Here is a 23,805-nt window from a genome sequence, read left to right as displayed (position 1 = left end):
GTGGAGTAATGGTGGTCAGAAAATTCCAAGCTCTCCCAATTTCCCACACAAACAAAATAAAATAGTGCCTCGGGGAGAACATAGAGTGGTAAAAATAAACAAGTGTTGGGACAGAACAATAGTTCTCCAGCAACAATCAGAGAAGATCTGAAGAAAAATCCCAGTGTGAGATTTGGTCCTCCTGAAGAGTAAACACCTCCAGGCTAGTTCCACTGAAACAGCAAGTAATGAGCTCTGGGGTTAGCTGCCTTGTGGAGGTAGCCTTGGCCTCAGTCACAGGAATTTTCACCTCCAGACAACATGAGGAGTCAGGTGTCTGAGCAGGGGAAGATTGAGGAAACCTCTGGTAATAGGGGACGCCAGGCTCACCTGTGCTGTTGAGACTTGGCCCTAGGTGAGAAGGAACTAGCACACACCTGTGAGTGTAGAAGCAGTGGGGCTGGGTCACTGCTGGCCACTGGCTGTGGGTGCTTACAGAAGACCAGAGTTCCTGGTTTCAGTTCCAGGCCAGAGGTCTGAGGCCAGAGGCCTAGAGGTGATTGATTATAAAAAATAAGCTGCTACAAATAAAAAATAAAATGAGCAGGAGGTAAAGGAGAACAAATACAACCACAGAAAGTTGTGGGAATACAGACGACAGGATTTGTCCTCAGAGGAGGAAAATGAAGCAAAAAAATCCTCTCCTACCCCAAAGGGTAACATCAAATGGGATCCCATCCAAAAAGAATTTATAAAACTTAAAAAAGACTTTAAAAAATGAGAGCTACTGAGGAAAAACGAAAAAAAAAATAAGAACAGTCCAGTAAAAATAAGAAGATTATGAAAAGAAAGTCAACCAAATAGAAAAGGAGATTTAGAATCTTAAGGGAAAAAAAATGGCTCCTTGAAAATTAGAATTGGGCAAAGGGAAGCCATTGAAATTATAAGAGACCAAGAAATAATAACAACAAAATACAAAGGATGAAAAAAGATAGAAGAGAATATGAAACATCTTATAAGAAAAACAACTGATCTGGAGAACAGATGAAGAAGAGAAAACATAAGAATAATTGGATCGTAGTGTTATACCAAGAGCGAGTGAGACACACCACAGAGTATAAGTTTTAAATGGAGAATTTATGAGCCGGCGGCCATTCAGGGTTCAACCCAAATCCAAATGACCAAGAGTTTGGGGTGGAGAAATCAAATTTATGCAATAGATCAAGGAGCAGTGGTTACTTATCTCTTGAAACTTACATATGTTATTTTAGCAGCCTTGGCAAGCCTTTTCCACCTTTGTGATCATGATTCATGAAGAGGAACCTCCTGAATAGATTGTAAGTATAGCATAACAGACAGCTGACAAAATGTCAACTGAATTACAACCCAGGATCTCTGTGTCCAATTTGCCATTTACATCCCACAACATAAGATAAGAATAAGGAACAGTCACCTAATTCAAGAGAATGTCTGGGACTGAGGCCTTCATCCTTCAAGGTCATAGGCAGACCAAGGGACACTCCAGCTGGGTTTGTAGACACAAGACAGAAGCATCTCTCAGGCCGCTCAGGAAACAAACAGAGATTGCAGAGCCCTTCCCCTGGCCAGTTAGTACATACTCCCAGAACAGTCGAGGGATGGGGAGGGGGGAGGACACCTGCTGAATGCCAAATGGCAGGAACTAAGTCTTTTTTTTTATGCAAACTGGTTTTTTTTTTTTTTTTTAGTTAGGGACTGGGGCAGAGTTTTTTTTAGAAATAGCTGGCTGCTCAGGTATCACAGTAGGATCAAAAAAAGAATCTTAATACAACAATACAAGGAGTAATCAAAGAAAATTGTCCTGAAGCATTAGAACAAGAGGGGAAAGTAGAAATAGAAAAAATCCATGAGGAAAACCTACAGGAATATCATAGGCAAATTCAGAAACCCCCAGCTCAAGAAGAAAATATAGTAAGCAACAAGAAAAAAAAATTAAATATGATAGTGCCACAGTTAGAATCACACAAGGCCTAGCAGCAGTGACACTAAAAGACTGAAGGTATCAGAAAACTGTATATTGAAGAGCAAAAGAACTGGGGATATGGCCAAAATATTATACCCAGCAAAGTTAAGCAAAACCCTGAATGAAAAAATGGACATTTAATGAATTGCCAAACTTTCATGATTTTGTTAAAGGAAAAAAACTGAACTTGACAGAAGATTTGACATATGAGATCCAAGAGGAATATAAGGTACATACCAAAGACTAATTACAAGGGACCCAATAAAGACAGACTGTTTACTTTTTATATGAGGAAATGTAAAACATATGTCTCAGGTTATTATTAGTAATTGGGTAGTTTGAAAGAAAGATTGGGGTAGACCTGAGTATGATAGGATTCTAAAAAGTAAAACTGTTAAGGAAAAAGTAAAAAGAGTAATTATCTTATATAATTGAGGTGTGAGAGGAAGAATTGACACAGGAATTAGATGGGGGAGGAGGGCTGGTAGTTCTGGAACCCTACTTTTGTTGGCAATACGTTTAAGAGGGAACAATACATATATATCTTGAAGGGTATGAAGGTCTTCTAAATTTAGAAAGAAATAAAAGGTTGACGGGATACGGAAGGAGGAGAGGATAAGGGAAGTATTTTCAGAGGGGAGGGTGAAGGAAAAGGATAACAGGGGTATAGAAGGGTGTTTAGATTAATGGGAATGGGAGGATAAGGAAGGGATCTTGGAGGGGGTAGTATATTAAGTAAAAGGAGGGCAAGGTATCAGGCAGAAGTAAAGTAGAGGAGTCAGAAAGGATAGGAAGTAAGAGATACACACAAATATAAAATAAAGATCAGGAGTGGAATTTATTAAGGAAAAAAAGCAGGGATAGCAATCATGAGCTCAAAGTTAAAGCCAAAACAGATTTAATCAAAAGAAAAAAATATGGAAACTACACTATATGTCAGCAATATCAATCAATATTGTTTTAGACTATTTAAAATAACTAGACAGCATAAGTTTGGAATATTGCTGTGGTGTAGGAAATGATGAGTTGATGGACTTAGAAAAATATGGAAAGACTTGGACTAATGAGAGAAGAGGTTATCCCCCCCTTAGAGAAAGAGAGAACAAATAAGTATAGTATAGTCTTACATAGATACATATGAATGTATATATCTATATATGACTATGCTTATAGGTATCTAACGTATGTATATGTGTGTATGTGTACATATATGTATATATCTTTGTGTGTATGCATATAGGTATGTTTGTATGTGTATGTATATATATGTGTATATGCATATATATGTGTGTATATATGTATGTATGTGCACATATACACATATCCTTAGTTAACTGTAGCCTTCTGGGCAAGGGGACAGGAGGAAGCGGGGGGAAAGAACAAAGTAAAAAGAGCACAGCAGAGAACAAAAGAAAACTTAGAAGGAAGCAAAGAAAAGATGGACAGCTGTGAACAAAATGTGTAGCATTTATTACATAGGCTTTCTTGAAATGGAAACTTATTGTTGTATATTTTGAAACCCCTTTTACATTTTGCTATGCACATAATAATATTTTTCTTTTCTTACTTTGAATTTGTTTCAATATTCAAGTGTATAATTTGTTTCTTTTTATTGTGTTTTTAAGTTTTAGTATTTAAGTTTAAAATAAAACGGGATATATAAAACATAATACTATGTTATATATTATATAATAATATAATATAATATAAATCTGTCATATTCTAAAAATATCAGCAGACAACTGTTCTATCGGTCTCTGAAAGCTTTCCTGAGGTAAGCCAAGGAAGCTGCATCTTTCATCAGAAAGTTTTTGTCAGGTACATGCACCATCTACTCTGAGACTGGCAAGACACAGCTAGGAGATGAGGCAAACAAAGACACTACACATCTAACTGTGTCTCTTTGGCTAAATCACTTTACCTCTCTGGGCCTCAGTTTCTTCATCTGCAAAAATAAGATTAGGCAGTCGGACTAAATGATCTCTAAGGTCCTTTTTAAATCTTTAAGAGATCACATGTGCAGAACAGAAAAATAAAAACCTCTGATAGGTATTGCTATTTAAATCTTAAACATATTTTTTGAAACTTATCTAGGCAACCTGATGTAGTTTTAGAAATGTTAGCTCTAGCCATATGACATGAAAAATAAATTAAGGCAATGGATACTAGGGCTATGGCTTAAGGATGTCATTAAAAGGAAAAAAAGAGCAGTTCAAAAAGTATCTCTTAGTTTGCTTGTAACAACAAAGACCTACGCATGTCTGAGGAACAGAAAAGGCCTAAGATGTGGTAGAATGAGTGAGTGAAAATATTAATGCCATCAAAGGTGACAAACACAAAAATTATAAAGAATCAAAGACAGACTGATATGAAATTATGCAGAACAAAGAAGGCTAAAGCAAAAAAGACACATATATATGACTAATAAACAGCAAAAAAAGAAATAAAAAAATCTGCTAGGTACACAGGAGGAACAGAGATTGAAAGAGGATAACCAAAAGACATAAAATGTACCATAATGCAAGTAGTTAAAAGTTAATTGGTTTATATTTTTGTAATGTTCCATTTATTTATCGAGTTTCTTATTAGACTTAAAATTTTTTAAACCTAATTTTTGGATGTAGCCAATGTAGGAATTTGTTTTGTTTAACAATGCAGATTTGTTTCAAGGGATTTCTTTTTCCTAATAAGGCCAAGTGGAAGGGAGAGAAAATAAATAATTGTTCATTTTAAAAATAAAATCTAATTCAAAAATCTAGTGAAAGATAAAGATCATAGATTATATTTTCAAAGGATCATAGCTTTTGAGGTGGAAGTCATCTCAGGGGCTATCTAGTCCACCCTCATTTTACCCATGAACCACTGGGGGCCCAAGGAGAGGTCAGTGACTTGTACAAGATCACATAGATGGTAAGCCTCAAAGGCAGAATTTGAACTCAGGACCTTTAGCTCCTGGGCTAATGTTGTTCAGCTTCATGATACAGCCAATTCCTTTACTACTTTTCTAATCTAGTACCTATATATTTCTACTTTTAACAGTTACTGTATTATTCCTCCATCCTACTAAATACAGATTTTGTCAAAGCAAAACAAACCCCTAATAATTTCTTGAGCAAATTCTAAGCAAACGCACTTACAGTGAGTACTTGTCCAATAGAGTATTCGTTAGCGATGATCAAAGTTGTCCCATACCAGAATGCCAGTGAATATGAGGCATATATCAGGAGGAAAGCGGCTCCCATTGAAATATTGGCTGTAATAGCTTTTTTTATCCCAAGACTTTTAGCATCTTCTAAATTTTTGTTGTACCTGCAAAAGACAGCAGCGATTAGAAAATATACACACCCTCATGAACAACAGTCAGTACAAGATCAGGGATGTCCTAAATATGCATAATGCCCCCCAAATATTCCCCATTGATCCAACATCTGATAACTAAAAAAATTTTCCCTATATTCTCACTGAAGGATCAACTTTCATACTTGGAGAAAGGATGATTCTTGATGGCAAAGGATATAATTTCTGTAACTTTTTATTCTCAATTAAAAAAAACACCATAGATTCACCTTGATTTGAAAGTACCAAACAGAAAACACCCATGAGATCTAGATATGGAGAGAATTAAAGCTCATCACAATGTGCAGCCAAATGGCATTTTCAGAAACAGTTGACAGTTTATACCAAATATCCATCCATGATCTTCTTGACTTTTGTATGTGCTATATTATGTTCTTTCTTTTCAGCTTCATTTAACAGCCTTTTTCCCACTCATGTCAAATAAGTTAATTTGCTTTTGTAACTTTCTAAGACTAATTCTGTCAAAATAGGACTCTCCTGGCCTCAGATACCTACTAGCTGTGTAACCTTGGGCAAGTCACTTAACCCTGTTTGCCTCAGTTTCTTCATCTCTAAAATGAGCTTGAGAAGGAAATGGCAAACCACTACAGTATCTTTGCCAATAAAACCTCAAATGGGGTCGCAAAGAATTGAATACAACTGAACAACTGAAATATGTATTTATGTAAGAACTACATATGTGCAGAATTAAAATGTTTATCAACATGATTTATGGCTGAAGAACTAAACAAAATCCTCTCATATTAATAATATCTGCCATTTACATAGCACTTTAAGGTTTGCAAAGTGCTTTATATTATTTTATCCTTATAACAGCTCTGGGAGGTTACTGCTATTATGAGTCTCTTTTTACAGATAGAGAAACTGAGGCTGAAAGAGATTAGGTAACTTCCCAAATACCACATAGTTAGAAAGTAGCTGAGCCTATAAAACATCATTTATATACAAAAACAACTCATATGTCACTAAAAATCTTTGTGTTCTTTCTGCTTGTGGTTCTACATTATAACAAATATGAATTATATTAAAATAAGTATTTAAGTTGGTATTTTGATAACTGAGGCTCAAGATACATAAACCCTCATGAAGATCAGCCAAAATTAAAACCCATTCAGTGACTTCCTCTCTATGAGTGACAACAAGCATGATCATTTCTCCTCAGGTTTAGTCCTCCTACATCTCTCTCAGCTGAGTTTATCAGCTTTCTTACTGGATCTATTTGTGGCAGAATTTAATTACCGTAGAAACTATTTATCCAATCCCAAGCCTCCCCTCCGCCCCCAGTGCCAAACTGGCAGTTTCAAGATTATGCAGCAAAAGACAGTAAATAAAATGAATATGATTGCCCTGGCATTTAAGGAAACCTCCCAAACTAAAGAGCCAGCATGGTGTGCTGAGTAGAAAGTTCACTATATTTGGAGTCTGAGCCTCTTAGTTCAAATGCTGACAGCTAAACTCTTTGGACCTTAGTTTCTTCATTGGTAAAATGAAAAGACTGAGTTAATGTGATGTCTCTTGAAGACCCCTAGGATCCCTTTGCGGTCTTCAGGACCCTTTCAGCACATCCTCAGAATCAAAACTCCTTTTATAATAATACTAAGGGATTATTTCCTTATAAAAATACTCCTCCTTTTTCCAACTACATATCTGTATAAGGCTGGGTCGTCTCGACGTATTTCAACCAAAACAGCATATCGACATAACAACAGATCAAATGCAAAAGCAGATATGAGAATCCAGCTGTATTCTATTGAGCCATACATCAGAGAGATTTGCAAAAAGATGCAAAACAACTCCTTCTTTTTTGTTTTGGAAAATATAGTTATTTTTCATTAAAATCTTAATTATATTAACATGTAGTGTTTATTATTGTTTCTTTAAAATGAATTAAAATATAAATTTTAAAAATTTGTCAGTTTTGATTTCAAATACGGTGAAAGTTGGTAGATATGATGCACATAAACAAAAGCTGTTTGGGATCTTCAATAACTTTTAAGAGTATAAAGGAGTCCTGAGGCAAAAAAGTTTGAAAACTACCAGAATAGATGTTCTCCTTTGAGCTCTAAATTTTATGATCCTATAATATTTTAAAAAGGACAAAACACATTTGCCCAAATGAATTTGGATATTTTCACCTTCTTAGATAAAATCTTGGATCTCAAAAAGATTATTTTTTATTCATGAACTTGAAAAAGTTAGCACCTTCTAGCTGGTTGTTCATTACCCAGTCTTGTACTTACAGGTAGCCATTACTAGGCATGTTATCCAGGTTAATGATAAAAAAAAACCCCAGAACTCAGAGCTGAAGGTCACACCTGTAATCTCATGTACTTCAAGTGATTGCTTACCCAGGCAAATGCTGGTGGAAGCGATTTCTTTGACATCATGCTGTCCCAAGTAGTCAGAAGAAAACATTACACACAAGAAGAAGCAACAATGAGAAAGAATAATTTGGATCCCAGAAAAGATCAATAAGTGAAAGGAGGGTAGAGAAGAAAAAGGTGATTATAAAAAGAACTATTTTCTGTTTTTTAACAGCAATTATAATAACTCAGAAGGAGTGTGGTAAAGTGGACAGAATGCTTGGTTCAGAATCAAGACAACCTAAATTCAAATCTTGCCTTCAATATTTACTAGCTATGTGACCTTGGACAAATCACTAGACCACCTTCTGTGTTGTATAGCTCCCTAGGACTCACCTGCTAAGTCATAGGGTATCATGATCTCTATTTGAGGAGGAGCTCCTACACAGGCATAACCTATCATGACAAAATCACAGATCTTTCCCATATTCACAGCTCACATTTGAGAAAGTCTTTATATATGTTTAAGGCACTGTAAACATGACATCTCAATGGGTCCTCAAATCAACTCTAAGAGACATATGGTGTTGGGTGTTCTCCCTACAGTATTCTTCACACTTGGTGGAGTGGGAAGGCAGGAAGTGGAATGACTTTCCCAAGATATTGACACTAACAAGAATACAACCAAGATCTTAATCCTTTTGGGGTTTTTTGGTTGCTTAATTTTTTTTGAATAACAGTAATTTAAAAAATATTTTAAAAGTAATCCTTAGCAACATTCACTCGTTCCCATCTTGGATTTAGGTGGTTTGTTTTTTCTTCCTAAATATACAACTACCATACCCTTGTTCTTAGGGAAAAACCTTAACCACAAAGCTGAGGTTGTGTAATGACACCTCCAAGGTACCAAAATTGTTTAAACTTTTAATGTTTTCTTCAAGGTGCTAGCTACCCTTGCCTGCATTCATTCACTGTATGAGTAAGTCCTGTCTTTCACTACTGAGTTCCCAGTCAAAAATATTAAGAACTGTGGGGTGGTCTCTGGAGCACCCCAGGTCTTATTATCTCCCTTTGGGTCTGACTATTTACAGCAAAGCCGACTAGCCAGCCCCCAATGCTGCCAAGTCAGTAGGCAGAGTTCCAAGAGAGAAAGTCCATTAAGTCTCTTCTGCAAGAGAAAAACATTGCTTCCTCCTCTGGAAAAGCATAAAAAGTGGAGTTCACCATTCAGACTAATAGGCAAAAGTTCAACTCCCTGGGCTAGCCCACAACCTATGCCAGGCTGAACTAATGGGTTTTTTAAATTAATACCACCACTGATCTGAATGTCACATCTAGGATCCTGCTGCATACATGGGAAATAATTTTGGCATTTCAGCTACAAGTCTTAAATCTGCTTGGAAGACCACCTGGAATAAAATCAAAAGCTTTAACAGCATAATGCAAAAGTATTATTTCCCTTTAAGCTAACAGGCTGTTTCTTAGTCATGAAAAATCAAACTGAATTAACTTGCTTTTCAGGAAGCTAGGTGTTCTGTTCTCTGTCTTTAAAATGTTTGAAAACTGATTTCATTCTTACGCTCAGTGACATATAATCAAGGTCATGTATTCGTTAATGTGCTTCAAAATTAAACACATTCTTTTGTCTTCAGAACACATTGGAGTTATTATTTCAAATTTCAAGATAACAGTCAACTTTCATTTATCTCTTAACAGAAGGAAACAGCAAATAATTAAAAATATTATGGAACACATTATGGATAGGGCCTTTTCCCCTTGTAGATTTACTATCCTAATAATGACTGGCTCAGGCTAGAATGAGAATTATTTTGCATGCCTTTTGCATGTAAATCAACTGTGTGATAAACTGCTAGAACTGATCAGAGAACTGTCAACTATAGTACATTTATGCATAATAGAAATTATTACTACCTTTGAATACCCAGAATCTACTGGAAGACTACCTCTAACATGTCATATTTTATGGAAATTCATACACCAGTGCAGTGAATAGAGTGCAGAGCCTGGAGTCACAAAGACCTGAGTTCAAAACCGGCCTCAGACATTTACTAGCTGTGTGACCCTGGAGTAGTCACTTAATGCTATTTGCCTGAGTTTCCTCATCTATAAGATGAGCTGGAGAAGTAAATGGCAAACCACTTTGGCATCTTTGCCAAGAAAACTCCAAATAGGATCATTAAGAGTAGAACACATCTGAACAACAACAAAAATAATACCAAGCATCACAGAAGTATTTTCTTTATGTGCAGTATAATAAAACAAGGCATACAGGGAAATACTTAAAAGTACAACATATTTTTTTTCAATCAGCTAAGAGAGGGAGAGAGAGAGAAACCAACCTTTCCAGCTCTTTCTTTTGTCCTCCAAAAGCAATTACAGTTCTGATTGCTGCTAGGACCTCTTCAGCTACTGCTCCAGCTTTCGCATATGCTAATAATTCTTTATCAGTAAAGGAAGACAGTACCTGTTTAAAAAGAGATAGAAAAATCCACTTTTGATCCCATGATTTAGAAACCCCTTCAATAAAATTCTACTCTGATGACTCATGCAGGTATGGTGATAACACCTGGGTGTTCTTAAAGGTTACACCAGTGGAGGGAGGGCCAGCTCTGGGAAGTTCAGTGCAGCTAGAAAGCCTCAGTGCTGAACTGCTATGTGAGAACCAGCCTAGCTAAGTGGGGAGAGGCTCATCATCAAAAGACTGGTCACCAAATGATTCATTTTTCTGACCCCAGCAACTCATGATGTCCAGCTATGAAATGTTGGGGACATTGCTAGTGGCAGGTACAATCTATTTCAATCCTTCAAAAAACACTTGAGGCCAGTGGTTCTTCACCTAGATAAAAAGAAGGAAAGGAATGGAGGAAGGAAGGAAGGAAGGAAGGAAGGAAGGAAGGAAGGAAGGAAGGAAGGAAGGAAGGAAGGAAAGAAAGAAGGAAAGAAGGAAGGAAGGAAGGAGAGAGACAGAGACAGAGGGAGGAGAGAGCAAAGAGAAGGAAGGAAAAAAGGAAGGAAGGAAGGAAGAAAAGAAGAAAGGAAGAAAGGAAGATGTACATATATACTAGATAGGTGTAGATAACTACATTTCAAAATAATTGATTTCCTTTGTAATCTTATATATCATATTTTAGAATTTTTCATAACCTGCCCCCCCTACCTTTCCAGCCTTCTTATACCTTACAGCCTTCCCCTTATTCTGCAGTCCAGTGACACTGATTTCTTTGCTGTTCCTCATACCCAGTAGTCCATCCCCTGACTCAGACTTTTTCACTGGTGGTATCCCATGCCTGGAATTATCTGCCTCCTCGCTTCCTTCCAGTCTCAGCTAAAGTCCCACCTTCTGCAAAAAGCTTAAAGTCCTCCTTAATCTTAGGTTTTTCCTTCTAAGATTATCTGTCCCATTTACCTTGTATACATCCTATTTGTACATCACTGATAGCATATTGTCTCCTCCATTGCATTGTGAGCTCCTTCAGAGCAGGAACTGTTTTTTTTTTGTCTTTCTTTGTGTTCCCAATAATTAACCCAGTGCCTGGTATGCTGTAAGTGCTTAATAAATGCTAGTTGCTTGCCTGCATTTAAAAACATTATCGTGGAAAGGAATCCATGACAAAAAAAGGCCAAAATATCTAGTTTAGGAAGTTACCATATATAACCCTCTATGCAGTGTAGCCAGGCGTAACTTTTCTCTCCTGGGTATTATGTAATGGCAGAGAAAAGGAGGAAAAAGAATTGTGTATACCTAAAGGCAATGGATGTAGGGCACAATCTATTATTACAGCTGTCATTTTTACACCGAGGTCTCAACCATGTTGGACCAGGAATGAAGAATGGAGGGCAGAGAAAGTCGGGTTGGTGGCAAAGGGTGTGAGCCTCCAGGAGATGTCTAATGCCAGAGGCAACAAAAACCTTCCTTTGTCATGATCCACGGGAAAGCCATCTACCCAGCTCCCTAGAAAGCTTTGATCTTTGATCTGTCAATACCCTCCACTGCAGTTACTGTAATTAAGTACTCTAAAACTTTCAATTAAAACAAAAAGGGCTTTACATTTTAAATACCGTCTTAATTGTCTGTACCTAGAACTTAAAGCCAAATGCCAGCAATCTCCATCAAATACACATACGTGTTATCACATAGCCAATTAACTATAGTAGCTCCTACTAAATGTTTAAATCATTCAGATAATTCAGGGACTTATGGATATATGTGATGCATTAGCCATTAGGAATACAACTTCAAAGTTATGTTATTTGTATATTAAATTTTAGAGTTTTAAAACACCATCTTTAGGTGGCCTGGTGCAGAGAGCATTAAACCTGGAGTCAGAGAGACCCAAATCCAAAAACTCCTTCAGACACGTCCTGGTTGTATGACCCTACCTAAGCACTTCGTCAGCCTCAGTTTCTTCACTGACAAAATGGGGATAGTAATAGCACCTATCACCCAGGAGGGTCAAGGATCAAATGAAGGAACTCAATAATAATAGCTCACATTTATTTATAAAGTATTTTGTAAGCCTTATGCCAATATAGAAATACTAGCAATTCCTTATGAATTTTCTATCCTTATTTACTCCAAAAAACTTTAAATTAACCAGATTTCCCTCTCCCTAACATACCACTTTTTATAGAAAAAGGTGAAATGACAAAACACATTTTTTTTTTAAAAAATGAACCTGGAACTGTTATCAGAGATCAAGCATACATAAAGCACTTTGCAAACATTAGCTATAGAAATGCTAGCTATTATTAGTGACTAGTAACAGTTTGCACTGTAGGTCAGGAGACTTTATCTCCTCTCCCCATCCTTCTAAAGCATACAACCACTATATAAATTGGGCAGTGGCTACGGTGCCTTTCTGCCAGCCTCAGGGGCAGGAAGGGCCCGCTTCAGCCACCCAGTGGCTGGGTGACCTTAGGCAAAACATTAGACTCTCAATGCCCTAGGCAACTTTCTAAAGCTATAAATGGCAGAATAAGGGCTTACTTGTATTGATCGCAGGAATTTCCTATAGCACATTATAGGCCTAGACCAAAAGCCAAACAAATAAATAATGGGGATAATAAAAGGTTACACTAGCATAATGTTTTATAGTTTACAAAGCATTTTAGATATGCTATCATATTTTATCCACTAAGGTAGAGAGGTAGAGAAGTAATAAAAGGTGGCAAAAAAGAGCACCAAAAGATCTGGATTCAAACTTAGCGTTTCTCCTAAAGAAGATGTGAGACAATATTATTTACCTTCTCTAGGCATCCATATCATGGACCCCTTTGGTGGTGTGGTCAAGCCTATGGACCCCTTCTTTCTCACTAGTAAAATAAGGGAGTTGGCCTAGATTTTCATTAAGATCATATCGAAGCTCAAAATCTCTGATCCTATGATCCTAGAATAATTAATATGCTCATGAGAAAACTGAGGTCTTAAATATTTCTCAAAGGTCCCGCACATAAATGGAAAAGGACTATGTTCAAATCTGCCACAGCACCTGTACACCACTTCTCCCTACTATGAGGAATGACACAATATAGCATAGAAAGATAAGTTATGTTCATTATTCTGAACTTAGTAAGTCAATAAAGTGAATCAATTCATTTGGAAGTGATTTCTCCCCCCCTCCCCTGATTTAATAGTATTGTATTTTCCCAATTATATGTAGAACTAGTTTTCAACATTCATTTTTTATAAGATTCTGAGTTCCAAATTTTTCTCCCTCCCTCTCTCCTGCCCCTCTCCAAGACAGCAAGCAATATGCTATAGGTTATACATGTACGATCATGTTAAACATATTTCTACACTAGTCACGTTGTGAAAGAAAAATCAGAACAAAAGGGAAAAGCCACGAGAAAGAAAAAACAAAAAAGGTGAAAACAGTATGCTTTGATGTGCACTCAGACTCCATAGTTCTTCCTCTCTATGTAGATAGCATTTTTCACCATGAGTCTTTTGGGATTATCTTGGATCATTGTATTGCTGAGAAGAACTAACTCTATCATGGTTGATCATCGCACGATGTTGCTGTTACTATGTATAGTGTTCTCCTGGTTCTGCTCATTTCACTCAGCATCAGTCCATGTAAGTTTCTCCAGGTTTTTTTTCCCTGAAATCTGCTTTCTCATCATTTCTTATAGCAGCATAGTATACCATCACATTCATATACCACAACTTGTTCAGCCATTCCCTGATTGATGGGCATCCCCTCAATTTCCAGTTCTTGGCCAGCACAAAAAGAGCTGCTATAAATATCTTTGTATGTGTAGGTCTTTTCTCTGTTCTATGATCTTTTTCGGATACAGGCCTAGCAGTGGTATTACTGGATCAAAGGGTATACCCTATTTTATAGCTCTTTGGGCATAGTTTGAAAGTGATTTCCAATCAACAAGGATGAAAAGAAAAAAGCATGCTGCTTAACCACCAACACTTCACCAATTATTATGCCACTAATGAGGGATCTCAGGACACTGGAGTTTATTTTAGGCACTGTATATTTTTATTTTATTTTATATTTTATATCCTTTAGGCATTTTGAGAGGCAATATGGAATAGTGGATAGAGACTATTTCTGAGTCAAGAAGATGAGTCCACTTCCAGCCTCTAACAAATCCTGTCTCTTTGACCATGGACAAGTCCCTCAACCCCTTAGAGTAGGGCTGTCCAGGGCATGCGGCCCGCAGTGCGATTTTATGTGGCCTGCCTATGTTTACTAAGGGCATGAAGACATAAATGCTTTAACTAAACAATTTGTGTCTATTTCTGTGCTTGTGGTGGACATAGGCGGGCCACATGGGGGCGCACGGCCGGTGTTTTGGACAGCTCTGCCTTAGAGTATCAGGTGACCTTTTAAGGCAGGAGATCCTAACCTATTCCTGTGTCATGGACTCCTCTGGTGGTGTAGTTAAGCCTATGGACTCCTTCTCAGAAGAATGCTTCCAATCTCATATAAATTGCTTAGCTTTACAAAAGGAAATGAATTCTATTGAAATATGATTATCAAAATATTAAAGCAAGTTCACTGATTCCAGTTTAAGAATTCTTGTTCTTTGACTGAAACTCAAAGAACAGAACTGATTAGCATTGGTAGAGTTTCCTCCATGATGAAATTACAAGCTCACTGGAAAGCAGGGACTAGCATGAGCTCCACCCCAGGTCCCTCCAAAAACCTATAAAAATGGCTCTGAACAAATTCTAGAACTGCAGAACCCACAAAATAGCAGAAGGAAGCAGGAATCCATCCCAGGATAGCCTGGATAGTCGCTGGATGAGGTCTATCGCTCACGGAGCAAAGCAGAGCGGAGCCCAGAGGGTAGCGGAGCCCAGCGTGGCAGCAGGACCAACCAGACCAGGAGTCAGGCGAAACAGACCTTAGTGCCCTGAATCAGTGAACTGTGGCAGTTACCAGACTTCTCAACCCACAAATACCAAAGACAACAGAGAAGGTTAGTGGGAAAAGCTGCTGGGGACAGAGTAAAATGAGTTCATGGGTTCGGTGGGGGGTGGTGCAGCTACAGAATTACAGTTGCAGTTGCTTCCAGCCCCAGGCCCACCTGGTGGGAGGAATTAAGTGGTGGATTAAAGTGGAAGTGCAGAGCATGCTTAAGATCCCAGTCAGGTCTGGGTTGGCAGTTCTTGGGGAAGGAGGAGTGCTGGGGTGGCAGAGCTGGCTGTATAGAAATACCTCTGAAATCAATGGCGCATCCCCTCAAGCTTGGAACAAAGTAGTCTTTACTCTACAAGCAGTCACACCCTGCTGAAAAACTCAAGGGTCAAGTAAGTTGGCTGGGAACATGGCCAGGTAGAAAAAATGGACTCAGATTCAGTCTCAGACTTTGGAATCTTTCTTTGGTGACAAAGACCAAAACATATAGCCAGAAGAAGTCAACAAAGTCAAAGAGCCTATATCAAAAGCCTCCAAGAAATACGTGAACCGGTCTCAGGCATTGGAAGAGCTCAAAAAGGATCTGGAAAAGCAAGTTAGAGAAGTAGAGGAAAAATTGGGAAGAGAAATGAGAAGGATGTAAGAAAACCATGAAAAGCAAGTCAATGACTTGCTAAAGGAGACACAAAAAATACTGAAAAATATATTGAAGAAAACAACACCTTAAGAAATAGACTAACTCAAATGACAAAAAAGCTCCAAAAAGCCAATGAGGACAAGAATGCCTTGAAAGGCAGAATTAGCCAAATGGAAAAGGAGGTCCAAAAGACCACTGAAGAAAATACTACCTTAAAAATTAGATTGGAGCAAGTGGAAGCTAGTGACTTGATGGGAAATCAAGATATTATAAAACAGAACCAAAGGAATGAAAAAGTGGAAGACAATGTGAAATATCTCATTGGAAAAACCACTGACCTGGAAAATAGATCCAGGAAAGATAATTTAAAAATTACTGGACTACCTGAAAGCCATGATGAAAAAAAGAGCCCAGATTGCATCTTTCAAGAAATTATCAAGGAGAACTGCCCTGATATTCTAGAGCCAGAGGGCAAAATAGAAATTGAAAGAATCCACTGATCACCTCCTCAAAAAGATCCCCAAAAGAAAACTCCTAGGAATATTGTCGCCAAATTCTAGAGCTCCCAGGTCACGGAGAAAATACTGCAAGTAGCCAGAAAGAAACAATTTGAGTATTGTGGAAAAACAATCAGGATAACACAGGATCTAGCAGCTTCCACATTAAGTTATTGAAGGGCTTGGAATATGATATTCTAGAGGTCAATGGAGCTAGGATTAAAACCAAGAATCACCTACCCAGCAAAACTGAGTATCATTCTCCAAGGCAAAATATGGATTTTCAACAAAATAGAGGACTTTCAAGCATTCTCAGTGAAAAGACCAGAGCTGAATAGAAAATTTGACTTTCAAACACAATAATCAAGAGAAGCATGAAAAGGTAAACAGGAATGAGAAATCATAAGGGACTTACTAAAGTCGAACTGTTTTGTTTACATTCCTACGTGGAAAGATGATAAGTATGATTCATGAGACCTCAGTATCATAGTACCTGAAAGGAATATGCATATATATATATATAGATAGATAGATAGATAGATAGGTAGATAGATAGATATAGATATATAGATATATTTATATGTGTGTGTGTGTATGTATATATATATATGTGTGTGTGTCTATGTGTCTATATATGTAGGTGTGTGTGTGTGTGTATATATATATATATATATATATACACATATATATACTCAGACAGATGGCACAGGGTGAGTTGAATATGAAGGGATGATATCTAAAAAAATAAAATCAAATTAAGAGATAAGAGAGGAATATATTGAGAGAGGGAGACAGGGAGTGATAGAATGGGGTAAATTATCTCGCATAAAAGTGGCAAGAAAAAGCGGTTCTGTAGGAAGGGTAGGGGGGGCAGGTGAGGAAGAATGAATAAATCTTGCTCACATAGGATTTGAGCTGAGGAGGGAATACCATACACACTCATTTGGGTATATTACCCCACAGGAAAGAAGGAGGAAGAAGATAAAAAAGGGGGCACAATAGAAGGGAGGGCAGACAGGGGGAGGAGGTAATCAAAAACAAACACTTTCAAAAAGGGACAGGGTCAAGGGAAAAATTCAGTAAAGGGGGAGAGGTCAGGAAGGAGCAAAACATAGTTAAACTTTCACAACATGAGTATTGTAGAAGGGTTTTACGTAATGATGCGCATGTGGCCTATGTTGAATTGCTTGCCTTCTTAGGGAGGGTTGGTGGGGAGGGAAGAGGGGAGAGAATTTGGAACTCAAAGTTTTAACAACAGACGTTCAAAAAAAAAGTTTTGGCATACGACTAGGAAATAAAATACACAGGCAATGGGGCGTAGAAATTTATCTTGCCCTACAAGAGAAGAGGGAAAGGGGGATGGGAGGGGAGTGGGGTGACAGAAGGGAGGGGTGTGTGGGGAACAGGGCAGCCAGAATATACACCATCTTGGAGTGGGCGGGAGGGTAGAAATGGGGAGAAAATTCGTAATTCAAGCTCTTGTGAAAATCAATGCTGAAAACTAAATATATCAAATAAACTAAATTTAAAAAAATTACAAGCTCAGACCACCCCCCCACCACCACACACCAAATTACATATTGTATTGTTGGTCCATATACATTTGTTGTTGGACTGTTGCTGTACAACAATGAACCTTAAGTAAATTCAAAGAACATCTAATAAGTAAGAGTATCTAAATTGCATTAGTGTCAGAGGGCCCACAACAACAAAATTCTGTATCCTTGAAAGAGTGAAGAAATAAAAGCCGTGCTATAAAGTCAGTGTATCATTTTTTTTTCTAAATTTCTCCAATGATGATAGCTTGAATTTCCTCTGGGTTTGGTCAACTCCCTTCAGTCTTCCCTTACTTTAGCATTATTTAGGTTATACCTAGGTAATACAGTACTTGGGGCTAATCTCACATTGTCTGTTTCTCCCTCACTTTTAAAACATTTTACGCCGGTCATAATGAATATCAAGGACAGCCATCTATTGGGGAAAACAATTCACCAAAGGACAGCAATGATCTGTGAGCATCGTAGTACATGGAAAGAACCCTGCCTCTCCAATCAGAATGCCTGGGATCCAAATGCTGCCTCCGACACTTGCTCCCTATGAGATCCTTACCAAGTTGCTTGACCCCTCTAGGCCTCAATCTCTCCATGTGCAAAATGAAGAAATGGTTTCTGATATCCCTCCCGGCTCTAAATTTATGATTCTGAAACCCCAAAGGCAGTTTTAATAGCTTCTGCCTGTCAACGGTGGAAAATTGGAGGACTCCTTATATTTCAAAAGAGCTGTGATTTCCTCTGTATGGACGGACACACAGACACACAGACACACACACCCTTCCACTGATCTAGACTGATGCTTCTCCTTGTCTCAGTAGCCAGGCTTCATGGGATTCTATGGCAGGGAATGACAGATGAGGAGGTGGCTTTCTGTAGATGAGGTCTCTACATTTAATTCTCTTGGTCCTTAGAAGAAGAACAAGCAGTTGGTTCTGTATTCAAGGACCTTCTAGCTTAGTAGGGCCTCCTAAAGCTTGCTCTTCATAGGCATAGCCTTACTGTAGAGTTGACTGGCAAAAGACTTTAGCAGAGGATAGGCTGGTTACATAAATCAGCTTCAGGCTTCTTAATTTTTAAAGCAGCAATAGGGAGAACTTCCCTCTCTATATCTACTGTCCTACCAGTAGTACTACAGACTCTCTCTCTCCACCCTACCACCCACACTCCATCCCTCAGCTCAGTGCTAAAAACACAACCCCCCATGTTAGTACTTTATCATTAGGATTTTAATGATTACAAATTTATTGGGTAATTTACAGTCACAAAGATACACACAGTCTCATTTGACTAACTTTCAAGGGAACATTTCTGCTACTATTTTTGACAGCAGATCTAAAGCCCAGTGAACAGACAAGTGAGGGGGCTGTTGGTTTATTAGGTATGGCAGGTGTGTTATATCTATGGGTGAAAAACATTTCTGTAAAAATTCACAGGTTTTACATACCTTTGCCCACAGGGCAGCTGACAAGCCTAGGACAGGACTAATGGCCAGAATCACAAGTGTTAGCTTCCAGCCTCTTGTGAATCCAACTATAAAACCTGTAAGGAATGTTGCTAGTGCTTGAAAGAGTATTCCAATTTTGTCTCCAATTCCATCGTTAATTTTGGAGACATCACTAAAAAAAGAATATAAATACAACTGTCAAAAATCATAAATATTTAAATCATTTCTGTTGAGTTTAGGATTATTTCTGATACTCTAAGATAGGGGTCAATGAATGCTCCTTTCAATTTTTGCTCTATCAAGTCAAATATTTACTACACAGAGCTATGGCTCACAGTTGTCAACATGTATATGTAGTCCAAAACTGAGCATGGACATTTCAAATAGCTCAGGAGAGCTATTTGAGAAAAGTTAAGAAGCAAACCACCCATATTCACATTTATTTTGTGTCACTATTAATAAGTCTAAAATGCATATCATCAGGTCAAAATGCATACACGAAATGTGAGTTGTCAATGTAATGAGGATAGGGTTAATTTTGTACACTCCATAATGTCATTCGACAATCACTATTAAGCACCTACAAGTATAAGCCCTTCTTCGTGATATAAAAATAGAACACAGTTCCAGTCCTTAGGGCACTTGCAATCTAGTAATTATTTCCTCCAGAGGTAGTCAGATCTCCTAAAAATAGGAGGAAATTTTAAAGTCATTGAAAAGAAAGAATCGTCTTGAAGTTAAATATCCAATAATACACTTACTCAGCTAATCGAGTGTTCAGTTCTCCAACATCATGCATATCAAACCAACCAATTTCCTGGCGCATTACTGAATGGAAAAAGTTTTGTCTAATTTTCTTAATTTGTCGTCCTGCAGCCAAGGTCCAAAATGCAACTTGAATGTAGGCAGCAACGAGGACTCCAAAGCCTACTGCCGAATAATAATATGCATACCTGGAAAACACCAAAAAGCACTGAAAATATTTCCTTCGGTTAAAACAAGTCTTTTAGAGGCAATTTAAGTTTCCCTACTCTTTCTCAATTTTCCTAATCTGACCATCCTTAAGAAGGAGAATGGGTCATAAGCTGACATAAATGTCAGCATCACTTGTTGGCTGTTACTCGCCTATAGAACAACAGTTGTCCCACCCCATTCTTGCTTAGTTGCTTTTTTCTCGCCATTAATGAGTAAGTGAGACAGCTTCTGCAGGTAGGTCAATGGAAAGAGATCCTGTCAGATCTGAATCAAGGACAGTAATGTTCCCCAGCATTCTGAGATGCTAATCAAGCACCATTCCAAATATAGGAAAACTTTTAGGAAAAAAGGTTTGCTCTAGGTCAGTACAACTGACCACTTTGTCCCTCAAAAGGGCTCACTTTAGATCTTAAACTCAAATTCCATAAAGATAAGTGACAAACTAGATAAGCATCTCCTAACATCAACTCCCAACCATCCAGAGAAGGCAAACACTCTCTGGACCAGCTCTTTGGTATTTAAATACACACCAAGCGCACACACTTGCGTGCACACACACACACACACACACACCACCACCACCACCACCATGACCACCACCACCACCACGAGGGCTTTGTCAAACAATTCCTTTTAAAGGTGAAATGTCAGAACACCCAAAATGAAGTAGAATTGTATTATAACCAAAGATCAAAATTTTTGATATTTCAGTATTCAGTGTGTATGTATGTGTGTATGAATTTTCACAAGCTTATACAGAGGAGCAGAGAATAATATCTCAACATTGACTTATAATTGAATACTTTATCATAATCAAGCATCTTGGCACGTAGCCTTTCACCAGAGGTTTTGAGGCAACTACAACTGACAATTTTGATCAGGGCAATAAACCTTTGGTTAATGGATTACTCACTGGTGAATTATTACCCCACTGTTGATAATGTATAGTAGAAGAGAGCTAAATAGATATTCCAAAGTGAGAAAAATACCCGTTTGCTCTGAAGTATAAAGCAACCCATGGTCCATAATCCCATATATTCGTTACTAGTTTTTTTTAAACAAAACATGAATTAAAATAAATTCAAGTAGTTGTTAGATGATTTCCATTTGAGGTTAAATACACAAAAAACAAAAAAATCAAGTTCGGATGTACACTGAAATTTCTGTTTTCCCCAAAAGGCTCAAATCCTTTCCAATTAATCCAGCAACAGGTCTTATCTTTTGGACATCCTATCCTTTTTTCACCTCCTCTCTCATTTATTTTATGTATCTTTAGTACCTTCATTACAGGTAGTAAATTTAAGTGTCTCTTAAATTTCTTAAATCATTAACAAAAGGAAGACCAGGAACATGGAAGGAGGAGAAAGGTAGGAATTTGGAGGCAAGTTATTACTGGGGAGTTGGCTAAATGTTCATTTTACTTCTAGATGGCATCATCATTATCATATAAGCATGATGGAAAAAACCTGAGAAACAAACTAAAATTCTCTGGCTTCAGTGATATATAAGAATTAAATGGTTGATAAAACTGTATTAAGACTTTAATATTGTTTGTTGTTATTATTATCAATAATTTTGAGACTGGGTCTCTATCTCACTCAGGCTGAATATAGTGGCTGGCCATTCATGGGTCCAATTCCACTGAAAATCAGCACTGGAAGTTTGGACTCACTCTGCTTCCTTACTGAGCCAGTTCATCCCTCCTGTAGGAAGATGAGTGTCACTTTGCTCTTGAAGGCTCATTATATCGGTGCCAGACTCAGTGCCACACCCAATCTGTGTTAGCTCTCAGAACTCATGGAGCTCACACGATCCAAAACCTTAGCCTCTCTTAGTAGCAGGAATTACAGGCATGTACCCACATCTGGCAAGAGACTATTTTTTAAAAGCTATTCAACTTCTTTCATCTATATTCTACTAAGGGATAAACTAACACACTAGCTATTAAGCAAGAACTTTGGACACTATTTTGTAAACAGTCAAGGCTTCTTCTATTTTATAACAACAATATGGTGACTGATAATTTCCATTCTCTGTTAGCACAGCACAGACTGAAAAAATAATATAACATTATCAGAACAAGTATATTAAAAACTTATCTGATACAAAAAGAAATATAGCTAATTACGTGGTCATTTGCTCTTCCAGTTGATCGTAGAGATTTTCAGCTCCATAAAAAAGAAAAAGAAATATTTAAGTTAGATTAAAAAGACACAAAGGATCCTGTTTAGCCTTATATATGACATCTTTGAAAATACACAGCTATTTAATATTATGGATTATATTTCCGTAAGTCAGAAACTATGCTTACTCTATTTTAAAACTTAAGTGTCAGAAGCACAAATTTGGCACAGTCTTTGTTGTATGTACTGTCCATATTACATGCATAAATTACACCATAATGAGGGATAGATTAAAATTCTTCTATTTTGAAAGAGAAAAAACTCTTCTTTAAGACTCATGTCTGTATAAATAATTTATACCAATATATTAAAACATCAAATTGCATACCTAGCATCTATGAGACTGTAGGCTTCAGATCATTATTTAACATTACATAAAAACTGATTTTTTTTAAAGCAAAATACATTTGGGTTGGAGTTTTTGGTTTTCTCTTTTTGGAAGGACCTATGATATTGACGGTATACATGAGAGGAAACTCCCATTGCAGGTAATTAACTTTTCTGCCACTTAAAGTCTTAGAGTTGTGTGGGTCACTGAGAGGTTAACTGAATTCATTTACCCAGTTTTATTACATAAAACCTCTAAGAGCTACTTAGGAACAGGGTTTGAGAGAAAGAGCAGGATCAAAAGACCTAGGGTCAAGCCCTGTCTCAGAAACCTCAGAGGGCATGGACAAGATACGACCCCTCCGTACTTCAGTTTCCTTATCTATAAAACAAGATAATACTTGGACCATCTAGAGCTCACGTAGTTGTGAAGAAGCAATACATGTGCTTGTAACTAACAACTACAGAGACATGAGTTATAACAACTCAGAAATGAAAGGTCATTGGTGACACTGTAGATATAACTTTTTAGTTCTGAACCTTAGAAAAAACTTTGAATTTTGAACTCTTACAAGAACAGTGTTGGGAGCTCTCATGTCTCTTTAAAGATGAGGACTAAAGATAATGGAAAGGCGGATTAAGAAATTTATCAGGGCTTTGCTTTTGTTGTGGTTCAATCATTTTTAAATTGTGTTGGACTCCTCATGAACCCTTTGGGGTTTTCTTGGCAAAGAGACTGGAGTGGTTTGCCACTGCCTTTTCCAGCTCATTTTACAGATGAGGAAACTGAGGTAAATAGGGCTTAAGTGACTTGCCCAGGGTCTCACAGCTAGTAAGTGTGTGAGGCCAAGTCTGAATTCAGATCTTCCTGACTCCAAGCCTGGCACTCTATCCACTGAATCACCTAGCTGCCCCTGGCAAAGTCTGAGGTCCTACTACACATCTCTAGGCTGCATCTGAGTCAAGAGCTGAAATGAAGTCTGACAACAGAAACTCGTTCTGCCACAGGTCAGCTGGCCAAAACTTTGGCAGGAGCCTCTTCTTGCTGCTTCAGTATGTTGTCTACAGTTGAATAAAGGTAGGAATTTCTAGTTCTTTAATAGCTATTCATAATAGCTACTGGCAAAGTGCAGAATCAAGGGCATCTCAAA

The 23,805-nt window shown here is 37.7% G+C and overlaps 1 protein-coding gene across 3 annotated transcripts in view; it reads right to left on the bottom strand.

The window, feature by feature from the left end:
* Positions 1–23,805, bottom strand: part of LOC118849937 (ATP-dependent translocase ABCB1-like) — a 496,364-nt gene that overhangs the window by 182,237 nt on the left and 290,322 nt on the right. For 2 of the 3 annotated variants that reach the window (XM_036759044.1, XM_036759042.1), the window contains exons 4-8: positions 22,273–22,312; positions 19,931–20,122; positions 19,170–19,341; positions 10,002–10,126; positions 5,119–5,290 (exon numbers count right to left, since the gene is read on the bottom strand). The exons of the other annotated variant lie outside the window; for it this stretch is intronic. In XM_036759044.1, coding sequence (XP_036614939.1) covers positions 5,119–5,290; positions 10,002–10,126; positions 19,170–19,341; positions 19,931–20,122; positions 22,273–22,312 — 701 coding nt within the window. The remainder of the gene's footprint in view (positions 1–5,118; positions 5,291–10,001; positions 10,127–19,169; positions 19,342–19,930; positions 20,123–22,272; positions 22,313–23,805) is intronic. 3 annotated transcript variants of the gene reach the window in all.

Source organism: Trichosurus vulpecula, chromosome 5 (assembly GCF_011100635.1).
Source record: "Trichosurus vulpecula isolate mTriVul1 chromosome 5, mTriVul1.pri, whole genome shotgun sequence".
Taxonomy (NCBI): domain Eukaryota; kingdom Metazoa; phylum Chordata; class Mammalia; order Diprotodontia; family Phalangeridae; genus Trichosurus; species Trichosurus vulpecula.
The sequence above is the reverse complement of the archived record's forward strand: the minus strand, read 5'-3'. Positions and strand labels throughout refer to the sequence as shown.